Source organism: Carassius auratus, unplaced genomic scaffold (assembly GCF_003368295.1).
Source record: "Carassius auratus strain Wakin unplaced genomic scaffold, ASM336829v1 scaf_tig00214021, whole genome shotgun sequence".
Taxonomy (NCBI): domain Eukaryota; kingdom Metazoa; phylum Chordata; class Actinopteri; order Cypriniformes; family Cyprinidae; genus Carassius; species Carassius auratus.
Window position 1 is genome coordinate 1450388 of NW_020527496.1, and position 24641 is coordinate 1475028.

At 37.6% G+C, this 24641-nt stretch overlaps 1 protein-coding gene across 1 annotated transcript in view; it reads left to right on the forward strand.

The window, feature by feature from the left end:
* The first annotated feature begins 213 nt into the window (after positions 1–213).
* The window catches only part of LOC113090774 (glucocorticoid-induced transcript 1 protein-like), a 30021-nt gene continuing 5593 nt past the window's right edge, over positions 214–24641 (forward strand). Inside the window, exons 1-3 of the mRNA XM_026256362.1 lie at positions 214–995; positions 15142–15293; positions 23030–23119. Coding sequence (XP_026112147.1) covers positions 596–995; positions 15142–15293; positions 23030–23119 — 642 coding nt within the window. The 5' untranslated portion in view covers positions 214–595. The remainder of the gene's footprint in view (positions 996–15141; positions 15294–23029; positions 23120–24641) is intronic.

Genomic DNA, 24641 nt, shown 5'->3' on the forward strand with positions numbered 1-24641 from the left:
TATTAATTGCTTACAGTTAATTCTGTTACACTGACCATCTGTTATCTATCTACTTATGTATGAACTTTCAGATTAGTCCATCCAATAAACCAGGCAGAATCCCAAACGTTCTAAACCGCAACAAATTCATTGGCTTTTTCCGAGTCCATCATTTTCGCCAGACCAATCATATTTTAGTTCGATGATTCGATGCACCAATCAGGGGCCGTGAGAGCGCCGGACGCTCCCGCCCACGCGTCGCTGGAGTGCCTGACTACCTGTCACTGGAGTAACACCAGAGAGGGGTGCTGAGACACACGACAGTCGGGATTACGTTTATTCAGCGTCAACTTTTTTTTAGGTTTCCAACTCGGATAAACTCCCGACACATTTTAAAAACTAGTTAGCGTCAGCGAATCATCTGCATGACTAAAAGAACAAAAAACTTTGCTACAGATTCAGCGCACTACACCAGCATTTTAACTAGCATTTTAACTGTTGACAGACTGTGCATCTCAAGAAGTTTAATTAATGACTTAGGTTTAGCTAATGAATGCCTGGGGAGGAATTAATTCGCGTATTTTGCAGTGAAACTACCACATAGTTAGGTCCAGCCATGTCAGCATCACCTGTGCACTCAGCTCGGATCAGGCGCAGCAATGACGGGTCCCCCATCAGCACCTCCTCCTCCTCCACAGCTGCAGCATCATCATCCTCCTCCGCCGGCAACACGAGCCGGTTGCAGCCCATTCGCGCCACCGTGCCCTACCAGCTCTTGCGTGGAAATCAGCAGCACAGCCCAACCCGCCCTCACTCCTCCTCCTCCATCTCAGTCGGAAGCAACACAGAACCGACAGCATCAGCCGAGCAGCGCAGCTCCAGTCCCGGCAGCCCGGCGCTCGACAGTCCGGCAGAAAGCGGCTCGCTGGACGCTCGTCTGATCCCGCGGCAGAGGCGCTCTCCACCTGAGCACAGGAGCTCACCGGAGCGGTGCCCTCATTCACCTGTCCTTAGAGGTAAACAACAGGCCCGAGCCCTTCTTCGTTTACTGTCATTCATTGAAACATCTCCAAATACGCTGCGGCTGGAGTCGCGTAATTGGGTCAGGCTGTTAACGACGCACTGTACATAACAACAACAACAACATACATTCTTCACTTAAAACCGTTGTTATAACATAAAAAAAAAACATATGCATGACAGTTTTATGTTAGATGATATATCTAGTAAAATACATGCTTTAGATCGGATTAGCTAAATCTGTTAGACGAATGCGCTCTTGTATCAAACGCGTTTAAAACGTTAATATGTAACGTTAATGTGTATAATAATGGTATCTGTGCGTCATGACCGTGACTGTGTCTTAAAACATAGCTAGGCATCTTAAATCGAGCGTTCTAACTGACACCGACGTCGTTTGGAACCCTGCGCTCCGTTCCATTCCGCGCGCGTCCTGAGCTCGCGCCCGCTGTGGGAAGCCGTCTGTGTAGTGAGCTCGCTTGGATTAGAGACACGGCCCCTGCTTCGGCTCCTGCTAAAGCTAGCGCTCGTGTAACGTGTAAACGCACGCATAACCGCTAATATTAGCATTATTTCCGTCTCTCCGGTCCTGTATGAGCTCGTTTAGGTGTCTTTTCTAGGGGTTTTAGTTAATTCGTTGTTGTTTACCGAGCAGGGATGGAAAGAATTACGTGGGTAATTAGAGGGTGTGTGTGTGTGTGAGTGTGAGTGAGTGAAGGCCACATAGGGGGCCTTAAATAAAACTTAAACCCTGAAGCTCTACTTCATAACACGTTATTATGAAACCTAAATTGAGCGCATAAAACATTTCTTAAGAATTTATATGGCCATAATTTCATTTATTTCGGATAAATGGAAGAGGATAATATATAAGAATCTGTTCAATTATTCCCATGACTGCATAATCATATTCATATTCAGGCCAAAAAAAAAAAAAAAAAAAATCATATTTACCTACTTTACGACTTGATGACTTACACCATTGTCATTAGAGAGAAATCGGTTTATGAGTGTTTAACAATAATAATAACTACAGTGGCGCCAGAAATGTGTTGCTCTAAATATCATATATGTAAAGTACAAATCAGCGATTTGGACGCATAATACACACATATTTGTTTAATAATTTTAAATGAAAAGCATTAGATTCCTTCAATACAAAATATTAAACCAAATAATTTCTACACATAATCACATTCAGACAGTGAGTCCAAATATTTTCTGAGGCTTGTGTGTATGGAAGGAAACTGTGGTTTAAGTATGCAGTCATTTGTGTCTTTATTTATGCTTGCAGTTATATTAATCTTGTGTTAGATTTATTAGACTGACATCTATTGTCATGAATCCCTGGACATTATTTTGATCTTTGGTTCTGAACAGATGTTTGTAGTAACGCAGAGAAGCAGGTGACTGGTGAATGTCCGTCTCTTGATTGCATCTTAAAGCTCTGTGAAGGTTTCTAAAGGTTAACAGGAAGTGCATCTCATCTAGAGACAGCATGTGTATGATGACGCCAGGGAACATCACATGACAGCTCAACATTAACTGGCACATGTTTCTGAGTGCAGTATGAGTAATATCATGTTTGCCTGTTTTAGGTTTTCCTGTTTATCTGTCTGTTAGTATTAGTGCGTTCTCATCACTACAGAAATATGTTTAAGAAATTCAGGAAACAGATCTAATGTTTTTTTTTTTTTTTAATGCTTGCCTTGCCTTAATTCTCCTTTGTTAACCTTAATATGCCAAAAAAAGACGTCTTTCTCTTTTGTGTTCCTTTGGTTAAGACATTTTTGTTTCTAATTTTAAAAGAGCAATTTTCCTTTTTAATTTGAGTTTCTCTCTGCATTTTACTGCAGTGTGCAAAACTATTTTATTTGCCTATGAAAGTATTTTTTAAGTAATAAAAATATTATAATATTTATTATGTAATTAATTTGCTTTTTTTTTATTAAACCAAGCAATTCATACTGCTCAAATATGTTGACATAAAATGGACATTATTATTCATTTCTAATATTCACCATCAGGAGTTTGGGTTAAAACGTGTAACATTATATATTTAGGGAAAGTTTATATCTATATTTCTTTGAAACTTCATACAATGTAGCTACAAATAAAGATTACTGGAGTATATGTTTAATAAGAAAATACTATTTCAGTCCTTCTATTTTATAGTCATTTGTGACATATCTATAGAAAATAGAAATCTCCAAAATCGACCAAATGTTATTTTTTTCAGTGTGTGTTTGATTGTTAATGCTAAAATACTTTATCGTATCCCAGCTAGCAGTGAAGTCAACGATTGGTTGATTTCTGTAAAAGCTTTAAACTCCGTTTGCATTATCAAAACATCTCCTGAAACCTTTTGAAAGTCTGGATAAAGTGTGACCCGTCCCTAATAAGGTCATAAAAACAGAATGTATAATAATTATACAAGAATTTCAAAATAATTTTAGTTCATATCGTTTAAATGAAGTATAGAGATGTCGAGCTAGAAATGGGCTTTTAATTTGCAGTAGCTTCTTGTAATTACAGATTCGGTGGCCTTCTGGAATGTTTTGCCGTGAGTTAAAGGAAGAGATCTTGTTAGAGTTGTAAGTCTTGTTTCAGTCTGTGAGCTCTCATCAGTCAGTGTTGTGTGAAGCTCTGTTCATTTGATGGACTGTGAGTGTAGTTCTGGATGAGTTCATTTCTTCAGTATTTTGTCTGTGGCTCTGTGTTGGAGTGCTGCTGAAGTGCAGCTGACCGGTGGCAGTGGTCTGACTCAGGCCTGTTATCACACACACACACACACCCGCCCAGGACCTGAGATCATCACGACAAACCGCACACACTCCTTCACTAACAAATGCTAAACTGTTCTGAAATAGATTATACAGTGCATACAAAAATATCTTCTCTATCTAGCGCGTTTCCATTTTGAGCTTTTGTTTTTATGGCAGAAAGCACGCAAATGGACTGTCTGGAAAGGCTAATAATCATGTGTTACGTATTATAAGTAGTCATACTATACTGTTTACATTTTTAATAAAGGAAAAGTGAACCCAAAAAATTACAATTAGATGAAAACTTGCTTTGTTTCTTCATGGGAACCCATTTGGAGGCATGTACTGTAGCATCACTTGCTCACCAGTGGATGCTCTGCAGTGAATGGGTGCCGTCAGAACGAGAGTCCAAACAGCTGATAAAAACATCAGAATAATCCATTCCACACTACACTCCGGTCTATCAGTTAATGTGTTGTGAGGTGAAATGCTGCATGATTGTAAGAAACCCATCTGTCATTAAGACACTTTATCTTTAAATGGTTGCTTTCGGCCAAAAAGTCCTCTATTCAAAATATTGTTTTCTCCACTGAGAAAGAAAAAAGTCTTGTTTGAGTCAAGAAAGAAGTCCGGCACAGTTTACAAGGAACGGTTTTAGAAAATGATGTGGGTGAATTTTGATGTGAGAGGATACCAGAGGTTAAACCTTTCCACTAGAGGAAGTGTTAGTATGATTTATGGACTCATATTTTGGCCAGAAGTTTCAAAGTGCCTTAATATGGATTTGTTTTCTTAGAAACACAGGAGCTTTTTTTCTTCACAAGCCATCCACTGATGGACTGGAGTGGTGAATTTCTTGTGGATTATTGTGATGTTTTAATCAGCTGTTTGGACTCTTATTCTGACGGCACCCATTCACTGCAGATTATCCACTGCTGAGCAAGTGATGGAATGCTCCATTTGTCCAAATCTGTTCTGATGAAGAAATAAACTCATCTACTTCTTGAATGGCCAGAGGGCAAGTAAAGTTTCAACAGATTTTTCAACAGAACATTTTTTTGTTGCTTAACTGGTCCTTTTAATCAAAAGAAACCCCACAGAAAAATGACAGGGATGTTTACAATTGTTTTGCTTTACAGTGAGTGTTATGGTGATGTGAAAGGTTATAATTGAACAGCGGGACTTGATTACAGTAGGTTAAAAATGTAACACCAGTGCATGGCTTTAAACGTTTCTTTGGGCTGTTTTTTTTTTTTTTTTTAAAGCTTAAAGCAGTCAAGTACTATACAATTATCTGTAAGATATAGTAATCAATATCTGATTGTTTACATTTTTAATCTGCAATATGTAGTTTCCACTACATGTTTTGGCATTTCCACATTACATTTGAGGCTGACTTGTTTCTTGCCCTGACTTCACTTCTTCTTTGCATTCTTTATTAAATAAAGCCTATTTCTGGAATATAAGTGTTTTTGCAGTGTCATCAGAAAAGACTTGCTCTCCTATGTTCAGCATGTTTACTTATAGTGCAGCTCTTTGTACCATATTGTAGAGATATGACTGATTTTATGGCATAATTTGTTTGTGATATTTGCTGTAAGCGTGTAGACCCTTAATCAAACACCCTACATTGTATTTTTATTATATGATGTTTTATTTTGAAGGCACTGCAAAGACAAATTATTTCAATTCAGGTATTTTTTATTTTTATTTTTTATATATATATATATATATATATATATATATATATATATATATATATATATATATATATATATATATATATATATATATACTTAACATCTGAACACGGAAATACATTTTCTGCAAGAGATGTTTGGAAATATAATACCAAAACACTTTTAAGTAAAATATATTCCAAAATAGAATATATACTATTTAAATGAACATTATTAAATGCCAAATATTTGTGAAAACAAAACATCATATTTTTTTTTGCTTACTTGGTATGATATTTTGTATTGATGGCAATTATATTATTAAGTGTACAATACATATTTGAGTTTTTTTTTTTTTTTTTTGGCTGCTATACATTATTCCAGGATACACAGTCAGTCAGCATATGACTTAAGCAGCTCAGATTCTTGTTCTTGTTTTTTTTTTTTTTATAAACCGTGACAGCTGTAAGCTTTGACTCCAGTTTTGCTAATGACTGTAATCTTGTTTTGCACACATTAGTTGTTCCAATGCTTTAATTGCCACCCAAACTATAAAAAAGCATTGCAAACTAAAAGCCTTGTTTATAAAAGGCCATAAACAATTTTCAGTGGGTAAATTAATACATATACAGTATGAATAACATAAACATTTACAGTACAATAAATAAAAAAGTGGTCTTGATATTGATTAGTATGATATACAATGCTCTATACAGCATTTTTTAAATACTTCTTAAATACAAATGATATTATCAGAATAACAAGTTGATTTAAGATGTCTTTTCTGTGTCCCCCTTTTACTTTAATGACCGCAGCAGTTGAGCTGTTTAAACTCCACAACAATGATGATCAGGTTTTCCACCATGATTCGTGGTGATCTAAAATACAGATGCATGAAGAATAACATCTGAAAGTCTGTACAAAGTTTAGACGTTCAGTTCCACAATCTGTGTGTTCGATTGGTGACACAGAAATCAGGCCGAATCCTGAACATGTCCTGCTGCGTTACATCATGGATCCCAGCTCTTTAATGTGATCTAAGACTTTTGGGGTCCAAAAGTGAAAGAAGATTGTCTGAATATTGTGGTGGGGGTGTTGTGGTTCAAACTGTGACCAGCGCGGGCGAGTTCGGCGGAGTGCGGCGAACCCTCGAGTGTTTGGAGGGGGAAAGTTCACATTTGCATTTCCCCCAGCCTCACGCTTCATTTTTGTTTCCTTGCGCGAAACGCTTCGCTCGGCCCAACAGCTCTCCAACTGTGCCGATGGACGTCGTACAATAGTGCCTGTGTTTTCTGCAATGCAAATCGACTCCCAACAGAGCCTGTATTTACCTCTGAAAGCCTTAAACTTCCACATATTCAGTGTTTATGATGTTTTTGGCTTGCACGTCCTTTTCTTTGGCTGTCAGACTAATGTGTTATATCCCACTGAATAAAGTTTGCTCACCCCGTTTAACCAACGGTAACCCAATCACGAGCCAATGCCAGTAGCAGCGATCATCAATTCCCATTAAATTATATTAATGCCATAAAAGAATTCCAGACATGTGAAGACATCATAACCTGCAGGCTGCAATTCTACAGCGAAGCAGTTTCTCTGGTTTATTTCCCCACCGTGCAGCAAGCAAAACCACCTGTCCCCCGTCTAATATGACCTAATTCACAGCTCCGAGCCAAACTGGCTGTATTGAGATGACGTTTGTCTAAATGTGATTGTGTGAATAACAACAGAAGGTCTTTCAGCGTTCGTCCACCCACACACGCTCTCTCTCGGTCTGCAAGCGCAGTATTTTACTGAATGTCACCACTCACACGTTTACTAACGGCTTTCACTCTGTCGCTCCGTTTATCACTCTCACAGCTTTCAGAAACAGCACGGCTGATGCATAAAACTGCAACACAACAATAAACGACACAAAAGTCTTTGTGTTCTGTGAAATTATGGCCATTTTAACCCTGTAAAACATACGAGATTATAGTCAGAAAAAAGTCAAATGAACAGTTTATTGAACCTTTAAAAATGTAATTTACAAAAAAAAAAAAAAAATCTTTTTTTGAGTATCATATTTGATACATCAGGTTTTTATTTCTCATATAATATGATATAGGAGAATATGGAGCTCATATGCAAGCAGGGAACGAAACTGAGCACAAATTATAAAATGGACTAAAAGTAAGATTACATTTTGATAGCTTGTAATGAATACATTTGATTTTGTACAAAAATATAGCAGAATACTTTATACATGGAAACGTATAAATATTAGTTGCCACTTAAATAACTGCCACTCAAAGCTCTGTTGTTTATATTATGAGAGGCAAAACATATAATGCAGTTCATTTCATATTTTAACACAATTTTTCTAAACAATATTTATGGATAATCAAGTAAACCTAAATTGCTTCAGTCCAGTAAGGGTTCATCTTGAAAAAAGTATTTACAATATAAAAGTATAAAATTCATATAGTTAGTTTATAAAAAAGGTTTCACAGCTAAAAGATTCATGTACAAGGACCTGCAGGGGAAAGTTTTTACAATTTTACTAAATAGCCATGTCATTTGCTTAAAACATATAAAACTATCAATCAGATGAGCATGCAGTAGATTGTGTTCAACAGGTTTTTCAGCCAAGTTTTGTTAAATTAGAAACCTTAGACATTTGTGTATTAAATATGAAGCAGTAGGCTTATAGGTTTAACGTTTTCTTTTATTAAAATATATAATATTTAATATAATATATTTAAATATATAATTTTTAATGGTATATATAATGTTTTTAAATGAACTTCAGTGCAGTTACTTAAAACTTTTCATCCTGATTCATTGATTAATCAAAGAAATGGTTTACAGATTCATTGATTAGAAAAATGGCTGTTAGTTGCAGCTCTAAAGCAGTCAAAAGGAAAGATGACGTGAAGATATTTCACTTTCCATCTCTCAGTCTGTCGGCCCTGTCCTGCTGTGGGGGTGTCAGTGTGCTCTCCTGAAACGCTTCTTGGCATAAACCTGCCCTGCCTCTTTCCATCTGCTCTCAGGAAACTGTAAAACAGGCCGAGAGGAAGCAGTCCAGTGAGCAAATGCATTCCACACTCACTGAGCAAAATTTGAGCCTCGGACACCTCGTGTTTAACAATCCCAACTTAACGTACGAATAAGCATAGCTAGCATGGGATAAGAATAAGCATTTGTTTCAGTGAAATAATACTGAGGGCCACACACCAATCTGACTGCTTTTGGTTTTGTAGTGTGCATTTCTAATGCATTGCACAGTTTGGTTCAGGGCTGTCAAACAATTTATCGCGATTAATCACGTCCAAAATAAAAGCTTGTTTACATAATATATGTATGTGTACTGTGTTTATGTATTATGTAATATATATATATATATATATATATATATATATATATATATATATATATATATATATATATATACATATATATATATATATATATATATAAACTTAACCTATTTTTCATAAATACAGGGCTCTAGACTAACTTTTTGCACTGGTTGCATAGTTACGTGCACCAAAATTTTCGAAGGCATCGCATTTAACACTGCAGTTTTACAAGTTCACTTTTTTTTTTTTTTTTTATTGACTTGAAGCCTAAAAGATGAACTTACAATCTGGGCAACACAAAGTTCTTTATTTGAAGTACAATTCTACAAGAAAGGTAACTTACTGAAAACTTAAAACATCTCAAGATAAATGAAATAAAAAACAAATCTAAATGAAGTGTTTTAAGGGCTTCAATGCGATTAATGGTTTGACAGCACTAGTTTGGTTTAACAATAATTACAGGTTGGAGCTATGAAATAGCAGTTAGCATACATGCTACAACATGCCACTTGTATGTACAAAGCTAATATGTAGTATGAATTAGCCTTTTTAGTTTATTGAGGGACATGCACTAATTTAAAATCTAAGGAGAAAGAAACTCATACAGGTGTGGGATGACATGAGGCTGAGCAGACTATATTTTGAAAATGATCTTGAACGTTCCTAGAAAACCATAGAAAAGTCTAATTGAAAACGAAAAAAAACAATGTTGGAAAAATGATCTTTCAGCAGATACACAAATTTCTATTCAATATGAAAATTCAGTATCTTTTAATGCAGTTTTTCTACAGTAAAGTACAGTACCAATTACTAAGAAGTCAAGTTTTTCTGCTATAAACTAAAGGCCAAAAATAACAAACCTTCATATATAGTGGGTATAGAAAACAACCAACCCCCCCCCCCCCCCCCACCACCACCTACGGTGCGACGAGAAATCGATTTGTGGATCAATGCTGCAATTTTGGAATCGCGATGCATTCGGGAAAATCAAATCGATTTATTGTCGCCCCACTACTTTGCTGCCTGATATGAAGTCAGACAGTGCAACTTATATCATCCAAGTGAGAAATATAACACCAATATGTTAGGTGTAGCTAAATAACTTCTTAAAAGCACACAAAGCCATTTGAACTGTGATCAGCTGTGCTCATTTTGATCAGCTCAGCATGAAAAGAGCTTTCCTGGAGGATTTCTGTTCTTGGTAGTGCAATTGAAGCAAACAATCTAATGGGCAGAGTGATATAGCTAAAAAAGATTTATCACGATATAATATTTCATATAATTTGGTATCGATAATTATTGAAAAATGTCTAAACTCTAAAGATCTTTTTTTTTTTACATTTAACTACTGTATTTTTTTATCCAACTTGAGACAAATTGTTTTAATCTTAATTTACAAAATGACATAAAATAATAAAAAATTAACCTGATAACTGTCACTCACGTTTTTGAAGATAGACTTGAATGTGCCTGATACAAACCTAAATTTTTATAATTCATGACTGAAAACATTTTGTAACATGATTTTGATGTGCCATTTACATGGTAATGCAATTTCTGATTTTAAAATGAGGTTTAAAGGATGAATTTTGAGATTTTATGTTTTCAAGTGATATATAGCTTCTGATGATTTCTAAAAAGTGATAGAGAAAAAGGCAACGAGGAAGTCTTTTTTTTAAACAAAGGTCAAAGCTCCTTTTGTAATGTAGATTTCTGAGGGTGCACTCTTGTCATAAATTGATCTATTACTTTTCCTACATAATTTTTCACAAAAAATATTGGTATAATATATATTTGGGAGTCAAATTCTCCTGACATGTTTTTGAGTCAAACCTCTTTTTCTCGAAATGCGAGTGCACACAGTCATAGTTGTGCGTCATAAGAACATACTGATTATGTGTTCAGTGTGAATGGCTTTTTTCGGCTTTAACCTTACCAATATCTTCTCAGCATTGAGCTTCTAGATTTCTCTAATATTTTGAGTGAAAATGCAGGAATGGCGCATCTTGCAGTTTCAACTGGATCGACCAACAAAAACAATAAAATGCAATAACAACATTTTTATATCATCAATGCATCTTGTGCGCCGCTGATAACGCTCCCTGACACACACCTAAAATTCAAATACTTAAGTTAATATTCCTTTAACCAATGGTAACCCAAAACGTCCTTTAATATACATTTAAATGAATTAATATTTGAATCCATATGAACTGCGGGTCTAAAATAATCTTATTTATGAGTTACTACTGAGAGAAGTTAATAGGCCTTAATTATAATTTTCTGAATAAATTCCTTCTTTATAGCAATGCACTTCGTAACAATTACTGGTTTTAAAGACACTAAACACATTCACAAGTCCCTTTATTTTGTAGTTCAATAGGACTTCAGAAGGAGTTAACCTACATTGTTTAGTCTTTAGTTAGGCACTTTCTAAAAAGCACACAGTGAGGTAAGGACAAAGCCTAAAAATGTTCTTCTAGAATGGACTGTAATCCATTATCTTTGCTCCGAATGACCCTGTTTATGACCATAGCAACAGGACACTCTCCATGTCCATGGTGTACATGCGGTTGTCTTTTGGTCATGATCTCATTCTGTGTATCCTGCTTAGTACCTTAGATCTAATTATTTACACCGCATATCTGAGACCTTGTGGTTTACATTTCACCCACTTGCTCTGACATTTACACTGCTTCGGGACGGGTGTGTGTTCACGGTGTGTGTGTGCAATTTGGATGGGTTAAATGCAGAGCACGAATTCTGAGTATGGGTCACCATATTTGGCTCAATGTTTCGTCACTTTCTTTCTTGTCAACTGTCATGGATTTTCTCATCTCCTTCGAGTTTCTTACTGATTCAGTTGGTTTCACTTGATGCTCATCTGATGTGGGCTTTATGCAAACACATGGCCCATGATACTATAATTGAGTGAGGTGTGAACAGCTTTTGGCAACCTGTAACTAAGTGAGATGTTGTCAGCCCTAAAACAGCCTATTGTGAGAACTGACTGTAGCTGTAAAATAAGCAGTCGCTTGGGTCACAGCGTAGCACATTTAATGTACAGAGATCTCTCTTAAATGTCAAAAGTCACTTTGTGTGTGTGGGGTGAGGTTGCACAGATGCCCATAAATGCCATGTAAAATGCTAATTAAATTGCTCTTTTAAGAGGACCAGACTGAAAGTTACTGGTTAAGTATGCAGATCTTGGATGTTGTTCTGGATTCATCCTGAATCTCCATCCTGCTCCAGATTGGTTTATGCTGGTTCATGTTAGTCAAGATGATCAGCCAAAGGCTGGCCATCTATTCATCCAAAAAATAATTTATAGGAGCAAATGAGTGTGGTTAAAATCCCAAATTGCTCTTTTGAGATGATTCACCAAGCTAGAAGTTGCTGCACTCAAAAAAAAAAAAAAAAAAAAGGCTGGGTTGTTAGCCCATATTTGGCCCAAAGTTGGGTTGAAACAACCCAACATTTTTTTTTAGAGTGGGTCAAACTGCTAGTGAAGCTGGTTGATAGGATGGCCAACTATCCAGCAGATGATGAGTGTGTTTACTAGTAGTTGGGTTGGACAGTAGCAAATGAAAATGATGAAATTAAAGCTGATTCACCAGACTAGAACTTGCTAACAGGCCAAGGAGACAAAGTTCACCATTTGGTATAGATTTATCCTAAATTTCCATGCTGGTCCAGCCTTGCTTGTGCTAGTCTAGCTGGTGGACCAGCGTAGCCATGCTGTTGACTCATCCAAACTGTACTATTTGATCTGGTCAATAGGGTAACTGACTAGTTTATCAGTTGCATAGAAGCAAAGCAATGTGATAAAATGGCAATTTGCTCTGTTGAGATGATTCACCTGGCTAGAAGTTGCTTGTATAACTGCTAGTGAAGCTGGTTGATAGGATGGACAACTATCTAACAGCCAGCTACTTGATTTGTGTGGTTAATTTGTGAGTTTACTAGTGGGGTTTGACGAAAGAGATAATACATCAGAACTTGCTAACAGGCCAAAGACACAAATTTTGTCAGGTGGTCTTGGATGTTCATGAGTCAAAATCTTGGTAGTGAATATGTTGCATGGGGTTGAGACAGGATGGTCAATTACTTATGCGACAATCAATTAATTATTTAGTGTAGTTTAGTAGACAGAACCACATAAACATGATAAAATCCAGATCTGTTCTTTTGATATCAGACTAGAGATTGCTGGTCAACAGATCAGGTACACGACATTGGTTTGGATACAAGCTTGTCCAGGCTGGAATATGCTGGTTAGTGTTGGTTTAGCTGATGGGCCAGCATGTAAAAACTATTGGTCATCAAGTTTTGATGGGATGGATGGAAATTGGTCTTTATGGACAACTAGTCATTCAACCAACTAGTAAGTTTACTTAAAAGTATTTTCAGCAGGGCTTAAAACTTTTTTTTAATTTATTTTCTTTTCCAAGTCCCTGCTTTTTGTAAAGATATGAGCGGCTTGCCTGCATCTGCCTTCAGTACACAGATACCTGAGTTTGTCTCATGAAAGCCATAAACGTGATTCATGTATATGAGATGTATTCATAGTGTCATAGAGAGGTGTAAATATTGTAATCTCTTCTGTAGGAAAGTGTCATGCTCTGACTGTCACTGATTAGATAAGTTTGCTTGCCCTTGACATAGTTCCTCCTCTTCCTCCATCTTTGTGGGCTGAGGGATGTGCATGAGTTATTTTTATTAGTTGTGTCAAGGATTGATGTTCTGCTTAAACACAAAGCGCAAACAAGTTAACCCGCATCTGTAGCATGTGTACATCAATGGTAGATGAGCTATGAGCAGAGTGGACTGATAAGGTATTGATTACATAGTGCCTTTCTAGACAACAATTTTAATCCATAATACTTGCGCTCTTGACATTTTAAGCCAATTCCAAAATGTAGGTAGTCTAATTATGCTGCTATGTAAAAGGATAGTTAAACTGAAAAGTAAAAACACCTAAACAACTTTAATTGTATTAATATTATATTACCTGCAAGTACAGTTTTGAAAAAGTATAAGGGCACATTCAATACAATTAAAGACACTTAATTGTATTAGCACTCCACGCGGGTGGCCGGCAGCGAGTTCATCCGTCCCCGGCAACTCACTCACCAGGCCATCGCCTCGAGCGTCCCCAGCACCAGACAGCTACGCCCTGCTCGATGGCACCGCGGGTTCACCACAGCGGCGAGCAGGTGTCGCTCATTTCCCAATCCCATGGCTCTAGGCCGCGCCCCACTCGTCACACCTGCCTTCTGAAACGCCTCGTTTTTTACAAAACTCAACGTTCTGAAAAGCGAGGTGTGCTCTGATTGACCAGCTATCCAGTGCTATGTGATTGGCCGAATACCTCAAGCGTGTGACGGAAATGTTACGTACCTTAACATACTGCGATGCGTGTCCCGGTCAGAACACCAGCGCCACAAGACAAAAACAATAAAATACATTACAAACGATCAATGTGTTGCATCCAGTGGGGGCATAATTACGGTTATAATGACTTATATTGTGTTTTTACATGTTGCGTTGCATCATGCCGCAATGTCTGGATTTGTAAACGTACTTACAGTCTGTAAGTCAGAAGCGTCGGAATTGTAGTCTTCTCTTCCAGGATCAGCAAACAGTCCTCCATAAAATGTGTTGCACACGAAATATTTGGGTTGAACTGATCTGGAACAATGTTGTACATACAACTTAACCACTTTTGGAAGGCCAAACTATGCATTTTCGTTTCACAACGAAACCGTGCCCTCTTTCTTTGTGTGAACATTTGGGTTGCTTCATGCAAATTTTCCCACATCATGACGTAGACGTGGGGGTGTGTTAGAATGAGCCATTTTAGGGGTTTGTGGTTGACTCTTAAACTTTTATAAAGAATATCTCTTTGGGTTTGAGAGTTTAGTCTTTGCAACTTTACAGATCTTCTTCATGCACCAACAGCTTATAACACTCTAAAGAGAAAGGAAAACTCGCATCACTTTAACACTATATTTATTTAAATTTTTTTGGAGTATTCCTTTTTGTATATTTTACTTTGTGACATTTTAAGGCAGTATCACTTATCATTTGTGCAGAAGGCAATCCCAAGATGCATTATGACAAGAACAGTGAATTAATTCATCCAAGACCATTTTGAGTTGGACATGATCTCAACAAACAGTTCAGAGTCGTTCTGAAAATCCACCAAGTAGTTGATTTTGAGTATGCGTAGTATTTATGTGTCCATCAGTAAACAGGTAGCATTTTATGGGGATATAACTTCAGGGCTGCCCCCACCCCAGTCCATATGCTCATCACCCATCTGTTTCTCTTTCTGTTTGATCCTTATGGCAGTTGAGAGGTCAAAGTCGCAACAGGTGCAGATCACAGGTGCTATCAGACGGTCTTCCTCTCTGGGTGCTATCACCGGGCCTTACCTGGTAGGGCAGTGGCCACGTGAATCCCACCGGCACAACCCCTCATGCATGAAAGACAAGTCCACACAGGTAAGCACTTTCACCCTCTATGCTCAAAATCTACCCTCTGGCTTCAAAGTCTGTGTGTTCAGGTGTGTTTGCAAACGTTAGCTTGACAGCATTTATAGATCCATCATTCTTCTGAGTTTTTGCGTGTTTGCTGTGTCACTGAGGAATTATTTTTGTGTGATTTCTGTAAGCTGATAGCAACTCAATGGGTGTAAGTGCTCACTGTGAAAATAAGAAATCCAAAAAAGTCCAAAGATCTACTGATCTACAGCCAGCTTATTTACGTAATGACCAACACAATCTACCTAGAGCAGTGCAAATTAGTAACTATTGCAGCCATGTCAAATGCAAAATAGGTTAAGACGTGCTTTTTGGCTTTAAATAATGGTGCAAATACCAGTAAACTAACGATGGCAAAACTCTGTAAATCATGGTGTATGATTTCTTGAAATACTCTTCTCTCATAAATTTAGCATTTGAAAGTGAAACTCCTACAAATGCATAATATGATTTTTTTTTTATGACAAATTAAGGTTTGTAGTGGTGCAAGCTGTACCTTAATATTTTAGTATTAATTAGTATTAATATTATATATAAAAACATTTTGAGAACATTTTGCTTTTGAAAGTTACCTAACAGCTACAGTGAAACTCCTATAAATCCTTGCAATAATGTCAGTCACAAACATAATTGTAGACATATTTTCAGCTCTAATTTTTCTGGTAAATCCGAAACAGTATTTATTTTTTATTTTTTTGTATTGGTGCAAGCTGTCCTTTAATATTTTAATGCAATACTGATAATTATAAATAAATTATCTTTCAATCTTTCATTGGTCTAAAGATGTGAGAACATTCAAAGAAGTGTAGATTTGTAAACTGTAGTTACTGTAGCTTTAGCATTTGTCATTAAAGAGATATTGGCACTAAATTAACCATTAACCACAGACTGGTAACCAACACTTTTAGAACTTACACATGGGGTCTGGTATTTGACCCACAGCTAAACTGCAGATATCACTCTGAAACCATAATACATCATCAGAGGCATTTGTGACTGTAATGGAGTTCAGTGTTCAGTGTTGAGTTGCCTTGGCCGACTTCTGAGGCAGCATCCTAACTGCCACAGAATCTCATAAGTTACTAGACAGGGAGGAACACAAAAAGCACATTAGAATTTTTGAATCAGTAGGATCACCACAATGAATATAAATTAAATCTGGATTAATCCTTATTAAAGATAAAGAAGTTATTCAGTCAAGAGCAGTGAGTGATTTTCTCTTTTGTGATTGTGTGATTGTTTTTTGTTTGATCAACATTAAGGATACAGAAAGCAGGTATATTAGGCTGCTGTCACTTTAAGACTTAATGGACAGATTTAATATAGCAATACACAATTAGTTACTTTTTATGGAAATTAATGCTTTACGTTACTTTTGCGGAAATGTCACTTGTCTACAGTAGAGGGCAATGCTCAAACCATTCGGAATTGCAGGAAGAATAGGACGCTGGAGACGAAAGTTCGAAACTCTTTAGCAATTTATAAAATAAAATAATAAATTTACATTTATCTCAAATAGTTTTTACTTATTAGAGAAAAGTTGAATTGGATCATTGAAGATCACCAGCAAATAATATAAAATGGAATTAAATGCACAAAAGATATTTGTGTTATTTAACATATTTAATTATTCTATTTATTATTCATTATTACAGGAGCTGTCAGTCAAAAAATGGGAAAACAAAGTAACTAGGGTTACTTATTTAAAAAAGTAACTTGTTTACTGGATGCAGCATTACATGACATGACATATCTTTGACAGTAAACTGCCTCGTCCTATTTATGAGGTACTGACACAGAGTTCAAATGTCCAGTGAAGACACTCGACAAACCTGTTGCGATGCGGTGTCGCGAAGGTGAAAGTATAAATCCTGCGGGTGCATTATTTCTTCGTCTGCACGCACTCTCTTTGAAATAGGAATCGTTGCCACATTTATTGTTAACATCTTTCATTTATCACCGTCTCGTTTGGATTTGGCCAGTTTGGAGAAACTAAGCCTCACCAAACCTGACCAGCCAGATGTCTGTGATCACGGGAACTTAAAGACACTTGTACAAACATGGATGGGTGACATGAATGGAGATGGCACTAGATCGGCGATGTAGCATTTGGTTTCACACCAAGGTCCATCGCCCGACACAAAATCAGTTTGCTGAATGCATAAACGCTCAAACCTGCCAATCTAAAGGAAATGCTGTGTATGGCGTTTGAGGTAATTTGTAAATTACTATAGATTTAAAGTCTATTACCGTTATTACACTTGTATACAAAACAAGTGTGCATAGAGTATGTGGCGTCACGTGCACCACTGCCAGCAGAAGCTGACCACTGTGGTGATGCGGTTGTCACGGCCACCGTCACAACCCTATGACTTGGATATTTTCTCGTAAATTAAAAAGTAATGTGTTACTTTACTAGTTACTTTAAAAAAGTAATCTGCTTACCGTATTTTTCGGACTATAAGTCGCACCTGAGTATAAGTCACATCAGTCCAAAAATACGTCATGATGAGGGAAAAAACTAATATAAGTCGCACTGGACTATAAGTCGCATTTATTCAGACCCAAGAACCAGGAGAAAACATTACCGTCTCCAGCCATGAGAGGGCGCTCTTATGTTTTCAGTGAGAGGTTACAGGAGCACTGAACAGCATAGAGCGCCCTCTCGCAGCTGTAGACGGTAATGTTTTCTATTAGTTCATTTCTCTTGGTTAATTTCTCTCAGTTCTTGTCTAATTAATTTTGATAAATAAGTCGCACCTGACTATAAGTCGCAGGACCAGCCAAACTATGAAAAAAAGTGTGACTTATAATCCGGAAAATACGGTACATAACATGCCTTACTTGTAATGCGTTTGCTTAACACACGTTTTCCTTCTTAACAGTTTATGTTCACTTAAGATAAAAATGACTGTGTTTATGAAGAATACTCACAGTTGTGGTTTAAAGTGCAAGAAAACGTAAAGGAGAACACAATTCGGTTTGAGGTGAGGTGGTTTTCAGACAAAAGAAAACATAGGATACGAGAGTCCCAAATTTAGTTCTCTTTCATGTGGCCTTGCACTTAAATGGTTTCAAATTGCTTGAATGTTCAAACTGACATGACATAAAAACACGTGCAAATGGTAACTTTGCAGCGTGGCTGATCAGGCCAGTGACCGATCCATCAACTGTCCCAAGCACCTTTCACGCCGGTCCCAAGCCACCAGCCAGTCCTTGTTGTTCACAGCTTTGAGGTCATTGTATCGCAGGTCAAGCATAATCAGTCAATTTAAGTTGTTAATTACAGAGTGAGAAGCATATTCGGTTAGTCAGTTACTATGGAAAGTCCCTACTGAGAACACTGCATACCACGCACACCTGGTCTACGGTCAGGTGCTGATTTACCATCAGATGTCAGCAGGTGTATCAGGTGGAGCACAATCACCACAATTCTACAGTTCCACCCACCATCTGCTGCTACACTGAAGGTGAGATTTGGCACCTGTGGGCGTGCAGTGTGTCTAAAGGTAATGATTTTGCCATGCCTCTTATTGTGTGCTACAGCATACAACGAGTGTCATATTAACCATTCAAAAAGATTAGATTCTGCAGGAATGTCGTTCCCCATGTTTGCCGGCCTCCACCGTAACCCCCAGGTTACCCCCACCGTAACCCGGTGGAAAATTATTAGCTAATGCTACCGTTTTTGAGGAGGTAGATTTTGAGGTTAGGGGACTGTCAAGGCAGAAGGTAGAGTGTTCCGCCGTTCTATCAATAAGCAGACCTGCCGACCTGTACGCAATTTGAGTAGCGGATACGCATTTTGACTTCAAAGTACGCTGGTGCGATTTGTCACTCTAAACTACGCAAAAACATGGTGACACCATTATGCATGCGCAGTCCTCAAATCAAGCAACAGCAAAAGAAGAAGAGTTCGATCAATCATAGTGCTAGGTTCTTCCCCCAAATAGCGAGTGGGGATGATTGACAGATGCGTAAAGCCTATCATTAAAAAGAGACTGAAAATTGACACCAATAAAGATTCCCGTTCGATCCCCCTTCCACTCCCGCCGTTTGACTGATGAACAGTGGGCTACAGTAATTGAAATATAATAATAATAATAATTAGTGATAATTTTTTACTCATGGCTGAAGTTACGTTTCTCCAGCTCTCCCCAGGTTGGCAAAAAAAGCATCTCAAAATGCATCAGATTGATGCTTTAAAATATGGAATATTAAATTTTTTCTTCAGCGGGAACATGCCCCCGGATCCCCCTAGAGGGGTAATATCCTTCTCACCTTTTTCACCCCTGACCCGTTTTCCTGGCCATTGCTGACACAGAGATACTTTAAAAATACAAATTTTTCTTCACTCTATTTCCTTGGTGTGTAATTTCATGCAACATTATTAAAAGTTCTTTATGCATGTTTTGTATAACATGTCAGTTAAATAGTGTTGGATTATTTTGTTCACTTTCCAGAACTTGGGTGTTACCAGGACAGGCCGTCTCAAGTCTCACCTTTTATTACTCAGCTGTATCAAAGAACTACAAACAACTCTCATTTTAGCTCGTGTTTAAAGTTTGATGCATGCACAAAAGCATTATAGATTAGTGCGATGGCTCTGTTGGGATTCTGATTTTTTTCCCACTCCATTATAGAGGAGTGTCTTGGATTAAACCCCTCGCCCTCTTTGTCACAGTGATTCATGCTGCTTTCCTCTGCAGTAACACAGTCAGATCAGGTGAACAGCGGTGACTTTGACCATGTCAACACTTTTTTAAAGGTATATTTCAACCAAAACAGAAAACTGCTACATTTAACTCCACTGTCATGTTTCTCCAACTCGAATGGCTTTCTTTCTATAGCAAACACACAAGAGATTTTTTACCAAAAGACCAAAAGATAGCTGCCCACTGCTCCGGGTGATTGTTCATGGTGTGTGTGTGTGTTCACAGTGTGTGTGTGTGTGCACTTTGGATGGGATAAATGCACAGCACTAATTCAGACACTAATTATGGGTCACCATACTTGGCCACATGTAACGTAACATCACTTTTCACTTTCATATATTGAGCAGGAACTGTCAAACTTCAAGAAGAACAAAAAACTCTTAGTATATCAGTGATACTAAACTAACACTGGTTTCAAAGACAGTACTCAAAGATGCATCATTTTAATTCAACTAAAATTTAAATAAAAACAACAGATCTATTTCAAAATATTTGAGAAAGCTATTTTAGTATATCAGTGATACTAGAATAACACTGGTTTCATATGAATTCATTTGAAAATACAGAAGTGTGAAATTCAAATGAAGAAATTGTGAAAAATGTGTATTAAATAAATTCAATGCACACATACTGAAGTAGTTTAAGTCTTTATTTCTTTTAATTGTGATGATTTTGGCTCACATTTAACAAAACCCCAACAATTCACAATCTCAAAAATTAGAATACTTCATAAAACCAATTAAAAAATACATATATTTTTAGTGAATTGTTGGCCTTCTGGAAAGTATGTTCATTTACTGTACATGTATTCAATATTTGGTAGAGGCCCCTTTTGCTTTAATTACTGCCTCAATTCGGCGTGGCATGGAGGTGATCAGTTTGTGGCACTGCTGAGGTGGTCTGGAAGCGCAGGTTTCTTTAACCGTGGCCTTCAGCTCATCTGCATTGTTTGGTCTCTTGTTTTTTCATTTTCCTCTTGACAATGCCCCATAGATTCTCTATGGGGTTCAGGTCTGGTGAGTTTGCTGGCCAGTCAAGCACACGAACACATTGGTCATTTAGCCAACTTTTGGCAGTGTGGGCAGGTGCCAAATCCTGCTGGAAAATGAAATCAGCATCTTCAAAAAGCTGGTCAGCAGAAGGAAGCATGAAGGGATTCCAAAAATGATTGGTAAATGGATGTAGTGACTTTGGTTTTCAAAATACACCATGAACCAACACCAGCAGATGACATTGCACCCCAAATCATCACAGACTGTGGAAACTTAACACTGGATTTGGGCTATGAGCTTCTCCACCCCAGCCTCGATCCATTCCTTGTGAAGTTCACTCAAATTCTTGAATCGATTTTGCTTGACAATCCTCATAAGGCTGCATTTCTCTCGGTTGGTTGTGCATCTTTTTCTCCCACACTTTTTTCTTCCAGTCAACTTTCTGTTAACATGCTTGGATACAGCACTCTGTGAACAGAACGTCTGGACAACTGTCAGATCAGCAGTCTTCCCCATGATTGTGTAGCCTAGTGAATTAAACTGAGAGACCATATTAAAGGCTCAGGAAACCTTTGCAGGTGTTTTGAGTTGATTAGCTGATCGGCATGTCGCCATATTCTGATTTGTTGAGATGGTGAATTGGTGGGTTTTTGTTAAATGTGAGCTAAAATCATCACAATTAAAAGAAACAAAGACTTTAAACTAATTCAGTCTGAGCATTCAACGACATTCTAATTTCAGTTTTGAACAACATAAGGGGAGTAAATAGTGTTAGGATTGTCATTGTCAGTCCTTTAAAAGAACTTAAACAAAGAAAAACATAGGATTTCAAAGACCCTGTGTTCCCGTTGGCCTTCTAGTGTCGATCTGTTTTCAAAGGCCAGACTTTGAAGTGTGATGAACGCAGGAGTCTCACAGGGCCACAGAGACGAGTTCTGCTTTAAAGATCATCATTTTCATCTTTCTGTATATTTCCTTTGTTTTTCAACATGTTTTCACATCTATCAGTCCTCACAGAGCCCTTAAAAAACCTGCAAATGTCCAGGGCCGCTCCTATACAGTACATGTGCTTTACATTATACAGTGTGTGTGCTGCATGTTGGACTGCCTAAACAAACCACATACCTGGGTGCAAACATCACATCCACATGTGTCTGCAGTCTTCACTATGGTAACTGAGTGTGTTGTTTTTGAAGGAATGTAGGTGACCGTTTATTGCAGGAACAATGCAGCCTTTGTGATCTTGGTGTGAAATAGCGGGTCAGGAGGAGGATGCATGGGAATGTGATTTATCAGTGTGTGTCAGTGTGTACTTAGCTACACTTACAGGACAAAAATCATCCCTAGAAGTTCATTAAATCTGACCAATCTTTCCTGTGGGACAGCCAAAGGTAAAAATATAGGAAGTATATAGGGTGTACAGTACTATTCAAAAGTTTGGGGTTAAAGATTTTTTTCTTTCTTTTAGATTTTTTCTATATAAATGCTTTTATTCAGTAAGGATACATTAAATAAATTGGATAGATTGATCAAAAGGGAGAGTAAAGACATTTCTAATGTTACAAAATATTTCTATTTTAAATAAATGCTGTTCTTTTTTGAACTTCAGAGAATCCTGAAAAAATCACTTTCCACAAAAAAAATTAAGCAGCACAACTGTTATTATCAACATCAATATTAATAATCAGAAATGTTTCCTGAGTAGCAAACATCATATTATACTGATTTCTGAAGGATCACGTGACACTGAAGACTGGAGTAATGATGCTGAAAATACAGCTTTGCATCACAGGAATAAATGACAAACAAAAAGTCTCTAAACATTTAAACAGTAGTATACAGTATAATATATATTAAAATTTATTTTTAAGATATCAATAGTTTTTTTTCTATTATTATTATTATTATTATTATAAAAATATGAAGTTAGTCCGTATTATTTAGAATTAGCATCATATGAAAGTCGTATAAATGTGTTTTTGTGTTTCAGACTGCTGGATGTTGGAGTGCCGAGAGTGAAGAGAAAGGGAGCACACACCAGCGCTCGGCGTCCTGGGGCAGCTCTGACCATCTTAAAGAGGTACACTTACACCCACGGCAGAAAACACACGCCCTTTTAACAGTGAAACACTATACAGAGTGTGTCTTGCGCACGCAGCTGTGTAGTTCTTCCCCTTGGGCTTGGAGAACAAGAAAGTGCAATCACACTAACAGCTATTAACAGAGCTCTCGCTGTCCTGAAAGTGATGATCTCATCGATGCAGCGGCTCATACGGGGGGAGGCGGTGAAAATGAAACCCGTTACCCAGCTCTGCGCGAGGCTAACAGTCACTGTGACCCATGCACCGCCGCTAAATATAACTTCCTGTGTGGCTTCAGACTTCCTGCGCTGTGTGGTGTGTTATTGCTAGTGCTAGCCGCAGCAGAGTTAGCCTTATCACAGGCGTTCAGTCCCACCCTGACGATTCAGGGAGCCGCGAGATAAAACTATCTCCCCCTTTAACAATCCACTTCCCCTCTCTGCAACAAGCATTATCCCTCTCAGCCCAGTTTATGTCTTCCCTATCACCTCCAGCCATTTTCGGGAGATTTTCCAAGAAAAGGCTGATCAGGCTTGCTTTCTTTCCGTGCATATGGGAAGTTTGTGTCCTCGGTTTCTACACTTTTATCCAGGTTCACATCAAGTGCTTCCACTTAGTGGCTTATAAGCCCTTGCACCTCTTAAGTGGATTTAGGTTGTGTATATTGACACACTTGGCTGGGATCTACAGGAGAGCATTTTCAGGATGAGCATATACTGTCACTTCAGATAAACACTTCTCTTTCCTCACTGAGCTTTGCAAACACAGCATTTGTTTCAGGATTGTGTTGCCTGGTTGATGTACAACAAGTCATTTGCAACTGATTTGAATGTCTTCACAGTTTCTAGATTGGCATCTGTAATGTAAACGGAGGTGTGCTGCCGCCTGTAGTTCAGTGCTCTATTACATTATCAAGACAAACATCTATATGAAGAAGCAGCAATCAGCTAATTGTATTTTCAGTAGGAACGCATGAGTCTAGACTTGCTCTGTTGTCTTACCACAGTATGTACAGAGAGTAAACGCAGATCAATCTCAAAGGTGAACATTGAGATCAAGCCAGTTGGAAAAGGCGGAGTGGGTCACGGTGAGACAGTGTTTGTTGTAAATTAAACCGAATTTGTCATGTCATTTGTTTTGGAATGAGTAATTATTGTAGTAATAGATCAGGAAATGCATTTGCCTTTTTTTAATCAGTGAGCCTTCTCACATGGCTGCCGGTTTTGTACTGACCCCTTGTGCCCATGCAGAGTTAAAGCAAGCACTCATGTCAATTCAAGGTATTTTATTGTATTTTGTTTTTTTCTGTGTTTATTTAATCTATTTATCTTTTGTTGTTTCTTCTCTTTTCTTTTCTTTCTTTATTTATTCTATTTTGTCTGCACTATATCGTCTTAGGGGCAACTCTGATATTTAAGCTGCCCCTTTTATTTGTTTATTTTTTATTTTTTTAGGTTACTTTCTTTTTTATTTTCTTTTTTTTTCTTTTCTTTTTTACTTTTTTGTTTTATTTAGTAATTT